The 12437-nt window shown below is 32.1% G+C and overlaps 1 protein-coding gene across 16 annotated transcripts in view; it reads right to left on the bottom strand.

The window, feature by feature from the left end:
- Window positions 1–12437, bottom strand: part of dip2ca (DIP2 acetate--CoA ligase C (putative) a) — a 199064-nt gene that overhangs the window by 26347 nt on the left and 160280 nt on the right. For 8 of the 16 annotated variants that reach the window (XM_087309600.1, XM_087309586.1, XM_087309588.1 and 5 more), the window contains 6 exons: window positions 11391–11505; window positions 8525–8726; window positions 8307–8416; window positions 4445–4525; window positions 2655–2778; window positions 887–1008 (listed from right to left, as the gene is read on the bottom strand). In XM_087309600.1, coding sequence (XP_087165726.1) covers window positions 887–1008; window positions 2655–2778; window positions 4445–4525; window positions 8307–8416; window positions 8525–8726; window positions 11391–11505 — 754 coding nt within the window. The remainder of the gene's footprint in view (window positions 1–886; window positions 1009–2654; window positions 2779–4444; window positions 4526–8306; window positions 8417–8524; window positions 8727–11390; window positions 11506–12437) is intronic. The other 8 variants (XM_087309587.1, XM_087309590.1, XM_087309595.1 and 5 more) reach the window with 1 other exon arrangement.

The following is a 12437-nucleotide window of genomic DNA, read 5'->3' as shown; positions in this document are numbered from 1 at the left end:
AAGGTCGCTGGTTCCAACCTCGGCTCAGTTGGTGTTTCTGTGTGGAGTTTGCATGTTCTCCCTGCAAACGCGTGGGTTTCCTCCGGGTGCTCCAGTTTCCCCCGCAGTCCAAAGACATGCGGTACAGGTGAATTGGGTAGGCTAAATTGTCTGTAGTGTATGAGTGTGTGTGTGAATGGGTGTGTGGCTGTTTCCCAGAAATGGGTTGTGGCTGGAAGGGTATCTGCTGTGTAAAAACTTGCTGGATAAGTTGGCGGTTCATTCCGCTGTGGCGACCCTGGATTAATAAAGGGACTAAGCTGACAAGAAAATGAATGAATGAATGAAAGATTTGCAATATTAGTTTGTAAATCTTTAATAAAAATAAAAATGGGACACTTCTAATTTTATGTGCATAGGGGGTTCCTTGCAGTATCGACATTGTTTTGAATATCGATATTTTCCAAGGTATCGTATTGAAATTAGACTTGAGGAGCTTGAATATGATTTGTGTGGTCATCACACAGACCGATCAGATCACTTCAACATAAATTCATACATTAGCCATTGTTTTTGACACATTTCACATACTATACATGGTAGTGTTGTCAAAAATATCGATTTTTTCGTTAAGTATCGATATTGGAATATCTAAAACAGTATAATCTAGCTTTTGGTTAGTATCAATATCGGCTTATTTGTCCTTAATAAAAAATAAAAATGGGAAACCCTTAATGTTTGTATGTGTGTGTGTCGGGGGAAGGGGGTGGGTACTTCGTACTTCAATCCTCGCAGTATTGCAAATGGCATAGAATATCAATATTTTTTAAGGTATCATATCAAACTTAGAAATTCCCGCATCGCAACAACACTACTACATTGAAAAGGATCTCAGGTCAAAACTTACTTCCACAATCATTTTCACAGTGGGCAGGGTGGTGGCGATGTTCTGGGGGTGTGGTGGTCGTACTGTTATTGGTACACAGCCGGCATACAGGCATCCATAAAAGGCAGCAATAAGATCTATACCTGCAAATTAATAAACAAATATATATGTGAACATTGTTTTAAAGAATAGATATCCTTTTATCATATGAACTGGGTTCCAAGTTTTATAATGCAATTAATGTCAAGCAACCAATTTTTAGTAGTGCTGAATGAGTTAGTCACATGAGTGTTTGTAAAGTGCATTTTAAGCATGCCACTAGAAGTGAATGGCACTACAACTTGTTCTATACTTATCATTTTGAATATTTTATAATATTTTATCATTTTGAATACTGATCAGTTTGAAGGATTTGATATGGAGTGAGGGGAAAAAAAACACATTTATAATGTCTGTAAACATTTACTTTTTTTAACATTATCTTAAAATTAAATGATAAAATATGAAATTATTGCTACTTTCATATTTTCACTCTCAATAAAGCTTAAATGTGACTTTTTTATGAAAGATCTACTCACTAACATGGCACAATATGATTTATGAACATCAGTTGATGCTTTGATTAATAATAATTTAATTACATCAAACTTGGTTTGTGTTGGTTAATAAAAAACAGACAATTGTTTGCTAATTTTAGCTTAGCTCTATTTAGAAGTATGAACTGCTTTTTACTTTAATAAACAATTAAAAAATAAAAAATAAATAAATATGTACTTACTATAGTGCTAGAGCTAAGATTAAGGTTTCATTAGTGCTTTGTTGCATGTGATTAAGCATATTTTACATCTTTCACTACAGTAAGACCAACAACAGTGTTGGTTTTAACTAACTAGCATTAAGAGTCACATGATACTGTAAATGACCTGAAATGTGTTAACTAATGGAATCTTGCACTGTAAACCCTAATGTTGTCTTTACTTAATTAAGTAAAATTGACTGTACATAACTTAAAATTTAGCATTTTGGTCCTATCATTTAAAAATTTGAGTTAATTTAATTTATGTACCATGAAAATGCATAAACTTAAGATTTCAAGTGTAGTGAGCTCAAAATCATAATTAATCCTTCGAAAAAAAAATAGGTCATTTTCACAAATGTAGTCTTGACTGTAAAATTCTAATATGTGCAACCTTTTAAGTGCAAGGTCTTTTTTTACAGAACTAAATTAATTGAGTAAACTCATTGCCTCAATTTAATTGAGTAATGGAGTCTCCCAAAACTTTTATACTGTATTTAAGTTTATTTAACTTGGCGGTTTTGTAGACTATACTTAAATTGTATAATTTAATAGTACTTAGTTTGGTCAACTAAATTTAAGTATAGTCTACAAAACAAGAGAGTTAAATAAATTTAAATCTGCAAGTTTTGGAAGACTCCATTACTCAATTAAACTGAGGCAACGACTTTACTCAATTAATTTAGTTTAGTCAACTTAGTTTTCAGTGTGCTTTAAACTGTTACAGATGAATGAGGTGTGACCATTGTATTAAAACCAGAGTGTGATGTTTCCGGTCTGCTACTTACAACAGGACTGTAATTATCAAGAAACATGATCTAGTATTATTAGAAATATTATTAGTAAAATTAGACATTTTAACTACAGTAAAATATTTATCTGTGTACCTGACCTAATCTGAGACACTTGGTTTGAATGAGCATCATAAAAAGATGCAGAGGAACTGATCACAAAACTGGGGTGTAGATTTGTAGCTGAATGTATCGTACGTACCAGGTGGGTAAACCAGTGCAACGTGATCCCCGTCCTGCAGGTGTCCTCGCTCCATCAACATGGTGGCAATCTTCTCTGCACGCTTATGCAACTGAAGACATGTCAGTGAGCTCAAGACTGCACCCTGCATCCACAAACACACATACACAGACAAAGACATCAACATCACAGTCCCCAGTTCAAGATGAGTAATCAAAACTCTTCTAAAGAGGGCATATGGTGTTCAAAATAGCCTGTTATGATAAATGGCTACATTATAAACTATAATAAAACAGTGCATCCCTCACAAACCAGGCTAAGATCATTTATGAAAGCAATTCCTGATCCCTGGAGGGGAGAAACGGTGCAGAAATCAAAACATTTCTTTGTAGACTTTCTTAAGCACAGGGCAACACTCAAAAATAGTCAACATATTAGCTGGTGCCTTCTTATTGCAGAATTATAGTAGATTTCTTTACTAAATACTGTATATTACTGTATACTGGAAGTACTGGTTATTAAAAATAAAGGTCAAGTTTACTTAGTTCTGCCGAATACTTTGTTATTTAAAACTAAAATCAACACTACCTAAATTTGATCATTCCTAACTTAAAACTAATATACCTTAATAAAAGAATAATAGACATATTTAAAACATTATTCATAACAGTACTAATTAAACACTTTTTATTACACTAAATACATGAAATTTTATTCAAACGATCAAAAACTATTTTTTAATTATCAATGCAAACAAATTTTTCTATTATTTTTTTATTTTATTTACTCTTTTTATTTACTATTGTTGCACTTTATCATTTTTTATTTAGAAATGTTTCATTGTCTTGTTACAAATGTTTAAAAGGGAAAAGTCTTTCACTATGTCTGTCATATCAAGTATTTGTTTTTTTGACTCAATATAAACAATAATTAATTAATTGATTAATTAATAAGAAATGAGAAAATAGTTGTATAATGTATAATTTTATTAAAAAGGTAAAGTTTATTTAATTTTGCAGAATACTTCATTATTTAATACCAGAACCACCACCTAAATTTCATCATTCCTGACCTAAAACCAAAATTTAAAAAAATATTATATTGACTTATTTTTATCACATTTATTATAAAACACTTTTTTACACTGAATATTTGAAATTTTATTCAAATGATTAAAAGCTATCAACGCAATAAAAAATTAATAATAAAAAGAGAAAACATTTTAAAGAAAATGCATTGTATTATTATTAAACAGGTATTAAACATGTTTATTTAGTTCTGCAGAATATTTCATTATTTAAAACCAAAACCATCACTACCTAAACTTGATCCTTCCTAACTTAAAACCAAAATACCTAAATAAAAAAGTTAAATAGACATATTTAAACCAAATATAAAAATGAATTTTTATTACATTTATTATAAAACACTTTTTTATTATAGTGATTACGTGAATTTTTTATTCAAATGATCAAAAGCTATTTTAACTATCAACACAATTAAAACTAAAAATAATTAATTAATAAAAAAAGGAAATATTTTAAAGAAAATGCATACTATAATTATTTAAAAAGTTTATTTAGTTCAGCAGAATACTTTCTTATTTAAAACCAAATTCACCACTACCTAAACTTGATTAAATAATTATATAGACCTAATAAAAGTGACTTTTTCATGCTTTTTTAATGACACTAAAAATATATTAAATTAAAAGTAAATTATGAACAGCTAATTTGTTCCGTTAAAACAAAAAACTATCAACCGCATAAAAAGAATTTAAAGAAAATGCAAAATATTATTAGAGATCATACCCTTGAGCTGAGGAGGGTGAAGAGAACATGATCTGGTGTGGTTTGGGCTCTCCACTGCAGCACCTCAGACAGAAAGAGGAACTATGGGTAGAAAAACGCCCAGAATTATTACCACAAAATTCAAGACATTAAGATGACATATAATATTCCATATAAAGTATTCCATTACCATTGTTTAGGTAATGCATTAATATCTCAAATGTAATGTAATATAATCAACACAACGTTTAAAGAGTAACCATTAAACACAGCATGCTTTCCTGCAATCAGCAAGACCTGTTAAAGTCATTAGCGACCAGTTTGTTAGTTTTATCTTAAAAGTAAGAAGTGAATGCAGACATGCATTACCTCGTCTCCCAGTGTTATTCTCACATCGGTTTGCAAGATCTTTAAAGCATGAAATAAAATTTCCATTCACTCAAAGGGCCCGATTTTCATAGGCATGAATGGATGGAGGCAACAAAACAACACAAGTTTTGGAGTATAAAAATGAAGTAAAAAAAAAAAAAGTCATGCATGACTGTGATTCTCCAAACAGCAGATGGCGGAGGTAACATTTGTTGGCGTCAGACATGCAGGAGTGTGAAGGAATGAGTGAAAGAGACACACAAGAAAGGCATGCAAGAAACAGCCAACAACTGTTGCATTTTTGGGTTTGTGCATATGTAAGTATATGCGATTTGTGTGTAAGGCCGACAGCTGTGTGTGTGTATGTGTGTGTGTGTTTTAAGGTTATGGTGTTGTGCACAGCGGACAGGCTGACGGAGTAATGGCTGCCATCTTTCAGCCTGAGAGGGCAGAGTAATGGTGCTGAGGTGCTTGACTGACAACACAGCAAAACCAAAGACATCAACTCAACACAAAAAAACAAGCAGAGCAGCCCTCCCAAACAGAGCCCAGAGTGCAATTATTATTCTAATGGCATAAGTTTCTGGAAAACTGCTGTTAAAATGGTAACTTTCACATTTTAGAAGCATAAAACTGTCAAGTTTGGATTTGGCCAGAATGAATGGTGTAACCCTTTAAGGTGATCTCTATGAAATCATATTACTGGGGCCATTTATTTGGTTAAACTGTGCACTAAGCATTTTTTGGAACCAATGAACAGACCAGGTGGACAACCAGATGCCTGTTAAAAGGTTAAAGAGTTTTCTATATATAATATATTCCTGCTGATGTATATAATATTGTATAATAACAATATAATGTTGTAAATAATGCTCAGTTTCTTGAACTGACTGATCAGTTTGTTTCATAATATCTTAATGGAGTAGGGATGCAGCAATTATAGATTTTGGTTGCACGATTATAGTCTGAGCAATAATAATGTTTTCACACTTATCATGATTATTATGCACTTATTAATTTCAAAACACTACTAGTTTAGAAAATCTTATGAAAACTCCTTATGTTTGAAAGTATATATATATATATATATATATATATATATATATATATATATATATATATATATATATGTGTGTGTGTGTGTGTGTGTGTAATTTTTTATTTTTTATTTTTTTTTGAGTGCTGGTAGTAGTGGTACTTATGTCTAACTAACCTGGTTGGCTTCCATGTGGAAAATAAATATCAGCAACAATACATGCACTACAAATTATCATTTTATTAAATCTAATGAACAAAGATCAATTGGTTAAAAACTGGCTCTTACAAAATAATATTTAGATTTTTGGGTCCATCAATACATCAATAAAAATGTATCCTGTTAAAATTTACAATAAAGTTCTCAAAACAACTTTGGACAATCACACTAATGACATTTTAGTGTAAAAGTGCTAGTAAAGGTTGACTTTAAAACTCTTCTTTAATGTTCTCCATTTTGGATGGTCTAAGTGAACTAAAACTAACAGCACAATTTAATTTTCGGGAGAATGGTTTCCCCAAATGCACTCTGTAGGGGTCGGGTATGAAGTGACTCAAAAGGTCTGACAAGCCATTAGGGGTCAGTTCCTCTAATGCTAATGCAGTTGGGAGAATTACTGCAAGCCACACAATCTCCAAATAAATGAACTCTCAGTGAGTGCCAAATGCGTGTAATGCGTTGGCAGGTAACTTTATATGGGACTGCAGTGTGTTAAAGTCGGATTGTAAGATTGATTACATGACTCTGATGTAAGTGACACAAGTGATTCAAACACACACCAGCAGCTATTAAAGAAAAAAAAAATCATCTGCTGCAAATCACCTACTGACAAGCAACTTGGAAAATGTAACATCAGACATTTAATTACGAGGCCTGAAGTTATCCAAGTAATGATAGAGTCGGAATATTCCAATCATTAAACCACCAAAATAATAGGACAGGCTTAATGTTTTAGTGGCAGGTGCAAAAAATCAATGTCATATTTTTTGTAATGAGAAAATGACCAGAGAGGAGAGAAAAACACATTTTCACTCCATATTAATAAGACAAATGAATGTGGTGCATCTTAATATAAATACAAAGAAATTATGTGTTTTTTGCATATTTCCTTAAAATAGCATGCTTAGTTTTCAAACATAAATGTGCACAATTATCACAATACAATAAAAACTAATAAAATCTTATTATGTTATTATAAATGTTATATGATTTTTAAATATAATTGTTTATGTTATTATATAAATGTTTGTTGTTATAATGTTATCATATAAATGTTATTGTATAAATATTTATATTATAAATGTTATTATATAAATGTTTTTATATTAATTGTTGTTGTAAAGGTGTGTGAGTGTGTGTGTGTGTGTGTGTGTGTGTGTGTGTGTGTGTGTGTGTGTGTGTGTGTGTGTGTGTGTGTGTGTGTGTGTATATGTTTGTTATAAATGTTAATATATAAATGTTTATTATTATAAATGTTATTATATAAATGTTTATTATAAATATTATTATATAAATGTTTTACATAAATGTTTAATGTTATTATACATGATATTATATAAATGTTTATGTTATTATTATTACTATATAAATGTTTTTATATAAATGTTTATGTTATTATAAATGTTTTCATTTAAATGTTTATGTTATTTTACATGCTATTACATAAATGTTTTATATAAATGTTTGCAATTATAAATGTTATTATATAAATGTTTGTTATTTTACATGCTATAACATAAATGTTTTATATAAATGATTGTTATTATACATGTTATGATATAAAAGTTTTTGTTATTATAAATGCTATTATATACATTTTATTATAAAAATGTCTGTTGTTAAAAATGTTATTATATAAATGTTTATGCTATTATAAATGTTATTATATAACATGTTTTTATTATAAATGTTATTATATGAAATGTTTGTCATTATAAATGTTATTATATAAATGTTATTATGTAAATGGTTTAATATAAATGTTTATGCTATTATAAATGTTATATAAATATTTTATATAAATTTTTATGTTACTGTTATTACATAAATGTTTTATATAAATGTTTGTTATAAATGTTTTCATGTAAATGTTATCATCTACATGTTTTTGAAAAAAATGTTTATTACAAATGTTATTATATCAATGGTAATATAATATTATTTTATTTATTGTAGATTTATTATTAATATATTTCTGATTATTATGAAGTTTTACTTAAAAAACATTTCAATATATTATTTATGTAAAACTCAGAACATAAGAAGAGTATGAAAATAAGAAAAGAATATATAGAAATATGATATAATATGACTTTGTAAATCTTCATCACTCAATATCAGTTTTTTAATGTGCATATTTTAGTTTCTGTCCAGATTTGGTCTTGGTTTGCTTGAGGTGAGCACTGAATGAGAGGGGAGGGAGGGAGAACGAATGGAGTGACTGCTGAAAATCGAGGCCCCATGGAACCACACACACACCTTTCTTGCCTGATCATTGTCTTCGATCTGGCCCAGATCTCTGCCGCTTGCCTGAGCGATCCTCTTCCCCGAGACCAAATTACCCACCATCACAGAGGCGGGTCCGATCTCTGCAGAGCCCAACAGAACAAGCACATCACAAACCAGCGGACCACACCGTTTCTGACACTTTTAATTCAGGCCGACATTCGAGGTGACCTTGCGGGCCGAAAACAGACCTGGCTGTTTCTGTCTGGGTTTGGGCAGGTTGGTGACGCAGGTGTGAGGGCACATTAGGACGTTACAGGGATGCAGGGAGCCTTCCAAAAACAGCTGCTTGGTCTCCGATAGGTGGATCCCTCCCAGCGGGGTCTTGGGTAGGGTGTTAGCGGGCACCAAAGCCAAGCAAAACACCCCAACGTTGTGGATGCTGTCTATCGCCTGTGGAAAACACATGGATAGTCAGTTTTTTATTTATCTTTGGGAATTTTTGACTTCACTAGGATTGAAGAAGACTGTGTTAACAGAAGTTTTGAGGGTTGAACTGGAGTTGGAAAAGTTCAGCAAGCCTGAATTTGACTCAGGAGGTCCGATGATGAAGTTTTTAAGAGACATTTCATAAAAAGAAATATTTGTTTTTTCATTGTTTAAGTGCTTTGGTTGGATCCATGGTGCATTTATCAATGCAAAAAAATGTGAAACAAGTAACTAGGGTAGCACAATACGTTTTATGTATTAAAACCAAAGGATTTTTACTGGTAGATTAATCCTAAATTTGTAATGATCAGAGAGATCACCTGTCGTGTAATTTAAATCACTTGCATTAAAAAGCATTTAGGCTTTGCAGTAAAATTTAATGATGAGGGAAGAAGTCGTGGTAGGTTGTTCGGGATGTGGTGGGTTTCATTAAAGGTGTTTTCTGTCACTACATTTTTGGCCGGCATCAATGCATTCAGTTTAAGCTGCACGATATATCATTAAAAGATTGGGATCACAACACCCACGAAACAAAAATGCTAAATGATGGTGATTTGCATATGTTCATTAATCTTTCCAATCGCTGCATTTAAATCTAAAAAAACACTTAAATCAAGAAAGAGATTTAGTCTTTTGAGTTAGTTATGAAGTTACAGTCAAACAACACAGAAGATCTGGCATAAAAGTTTATAGTTTAGATAAAACTACTGATGTTTAGGGTAAAGATCAAAAAAGTCATTATTAAACAACTCTCTAAAATATAGGTTGTAGGCAGCAATTACATTATTTAACCAAAAGGTGGCGACAACAAGCCATCAAAAATATGCCACTGAATAATTCTTCAAAAATTACACATCTAGCAACGAAACTTGAAATTTTATGAGTGAATAACTGAATCATTTATTGAAATTCAGACTAAAAATAATTATGGGTTGTGCACATTATAATGTCAGATTTCTACATTTAGCGTTATCAGCTACAGTAGTAGTAACAGTGATTTTTTTACAGTACTGAATATTTTAACATTTCTTTTTATTCAGCTGATTATTTCTTCATTTTATTTTTAATAAAATTACAGGTTTTAAGTTCTGCTTGTTAAAACCACAAGTGTCTTGCAGTACTGTTTTTGTAATAAATATAAAGCAAATTACATTTTGTCATTTTGGAATTATGAGGTTCTCAATGACTTTTGAGAAATTGAGCTTCAAAGTTTTTGCATTCTATAGCAAACAATATGTGTGTAGCATTTGTTTTTGTAAATAAAAAGTCTCAACAAAAACAAAAAAACATTCCACAATGTAAAAAATTTGTCATTTATTAAGAATATGTCAATAACTCAATTTTGACAAAAATTTCAGATAGAACTTTATAATTCTAAGGTAACGATTTGTCTCCTCCCCTTTTTGGCTGACCTGAAAAATGGTCCGATCCGTCACTAAAAACCATAACGTGATCTAAACCTTACACCACCAATATATGGTGTATATATTTATTATTTATTATTATATATTTACAATGCGTAGGTGGACGACACCTCCCCCACTATCCACGTCCTAATATCAGCGACAAAATTCCAACCCCCGCGGTGTGCCCACTTTCATCCGCGACATTCACCCCCGCCCCAGGTCTTCACCTTGTTAACCGGTCACTATCGTTTTCACTTTCAGGTTGAGGGCGGCATGATCTTCCTTTGCCTAGAGCGGCAGTTCAGCTTGCTCCAGCCCTGATTATGAGCTACTTGGATGCACCATGAATTGCCACATTAAATACACAAATAAAGTGTTTTGAATTGAATAGAACTGAATTAAAAACTGTGTTACTGCTCACACCCTTTTTGGGGCAAATTTGACAAGAAAAAATAAATGATCTGTGGTGTATTTTGAACTGAAATTGAGATATATTTTACATTGTATTAAAAGGAGCATCATATTATGGAGCTTAAAATATGTTAAAACAATCTGAATTTGAATTGTGTTCATTTAAATTATTAACAATTGTAATTTAATAAAACTAAATAGTATATGCCTTTAAACATTGTTTTGAATCTGAATTTAAATCTAAACTTCATATTGAACATCTGAAATTTATTAATTCATTCATTTTCCTTCAGCTTAGTCCTTCCTTCAGTCACCACAGTGGAACTAAGTTACTGTGCCACCCATCTGAAATTTAAGACAACTGCATTTTATAAAGTTAGATTTTAAGTTGGATATCCAGTTTGTAAAAATACAGTTTCATACTATTTCATAACTAATTTTAAGCTCCATATAATATGCCCTTTTAAAAAATAGAGTGTGTAAGGAGGCTGCCAGCTGAGAACTGACCTTTACAGATGCCTCAGGGAGAACCAAATTACCAAACAAGAATTCAGAAAAAAATATAAATACCATATTTGCAAGATTAATGACCTACAACAATGAAGGTGGAAATGAAGGCCAGTCGCTGTGCCTGAATGCACCTTGTTATTTTTGCTGGTAAAGTGCTGACAGAAAGTCCGCAGGTCAGCAATAGCATGATCTCTAATTCAGTTTGGATGTGAACTGGGGTTATGGAGCGATTAAGGTGACTCCTGTCAGACTGGACACAAATGCAGTCGCCGCTGTCCAAATCGATTGGCATGGCAAATACCTGCAGCACTCGGCTCATCCACTGGAAGCTGTCCTCTTCTGTAGAGTCCGGCCTCTGCTCTGCTACCACCACAATCCTCTCGTCATGCAGGACCGTCACTGAAAACACCGCTATCCTGAAGAGGGTAGTAGAGAAACCAGAAGTCAGAGTTTTAGTGACAGCCAACAGCAGAAAGAATCGGCAACTGCTACTGTTAATGGATAGGGTCTAATTCGGTTAAACATAAAGATTTTTAATGAAAAAAAAAACAATAATTTAAATAATAAATAACAAGTAGAATATTTTTTATGCAAAGAAATACACACATTCACATGAAATTAAATGGAAATGGAAAAGAGAGAAAAACTAATTACAGAAAAAGCATAAAAGTACAGCCAGGTGTGTGTGTGTGTGTGTGTGTGTGTGTGTGTGTGTGTGTGTGTGTGTGTGTGTGTGTGTGTGTGTGTGTGTGTGTGTGTGTGTGTGTGTGTGTGTGTGTGCGTGTGTGTATGTAAAGGTAGCTGGGTGGACAGGTCAAAGTATATCAACAAGGGAACATAAAAATATACAACATGCACAAAAGTATAAAGCATATCATTACAGGTCATAAATATTAATCTAATAATAATAATAATAATAATTAAATAACTTGAATAATCAACATAATTTTGCAGATTATTAATAATAATATATATTTTAAAATATAATACAATTGTTATTTACTAGTTATTATTAATTTTATTTTCGGCTCAGTCCCTTTGATAATCAGGGGTTACCACAGTGGAATGAACCGCCAACTTATATACGCATATATTTTACTGTACATAGCGGATGCCCTTTCAGCTTTGACCCATCACTGAGAAACATCCATACACACTCATTCACACACACACATACACTACGGACAATTTAGCTTGCGCAATTCACCTATACCACATGTCTTTGGACTGTGGGGGAAACCAGAGCACCCGGAGGAAACCCACACCAACACGGGAGAACATGCAAACTCCACACAGAAATGCCAACTGACGCATCCGAGGATCGAACCAGCGACCTTCTTGCTGTGGG

This window comes from Danio rerio, chromosome 24, assembly GCF_052040795.2.
Source record: "Danio rerio strain M-AB ecotype USA chromosome 24, GRCz13ab, whole genome shotgun sequence".
Taxonomy (NCBI): Eukaryota; Metazoa; Chordata; class Actinopteri; order Cypriniformes; family Danionidae; genus Danio; species Danio rerio.
This window is presented reverse-complemented; position numbering and strand designations above follow the sequence as displayed.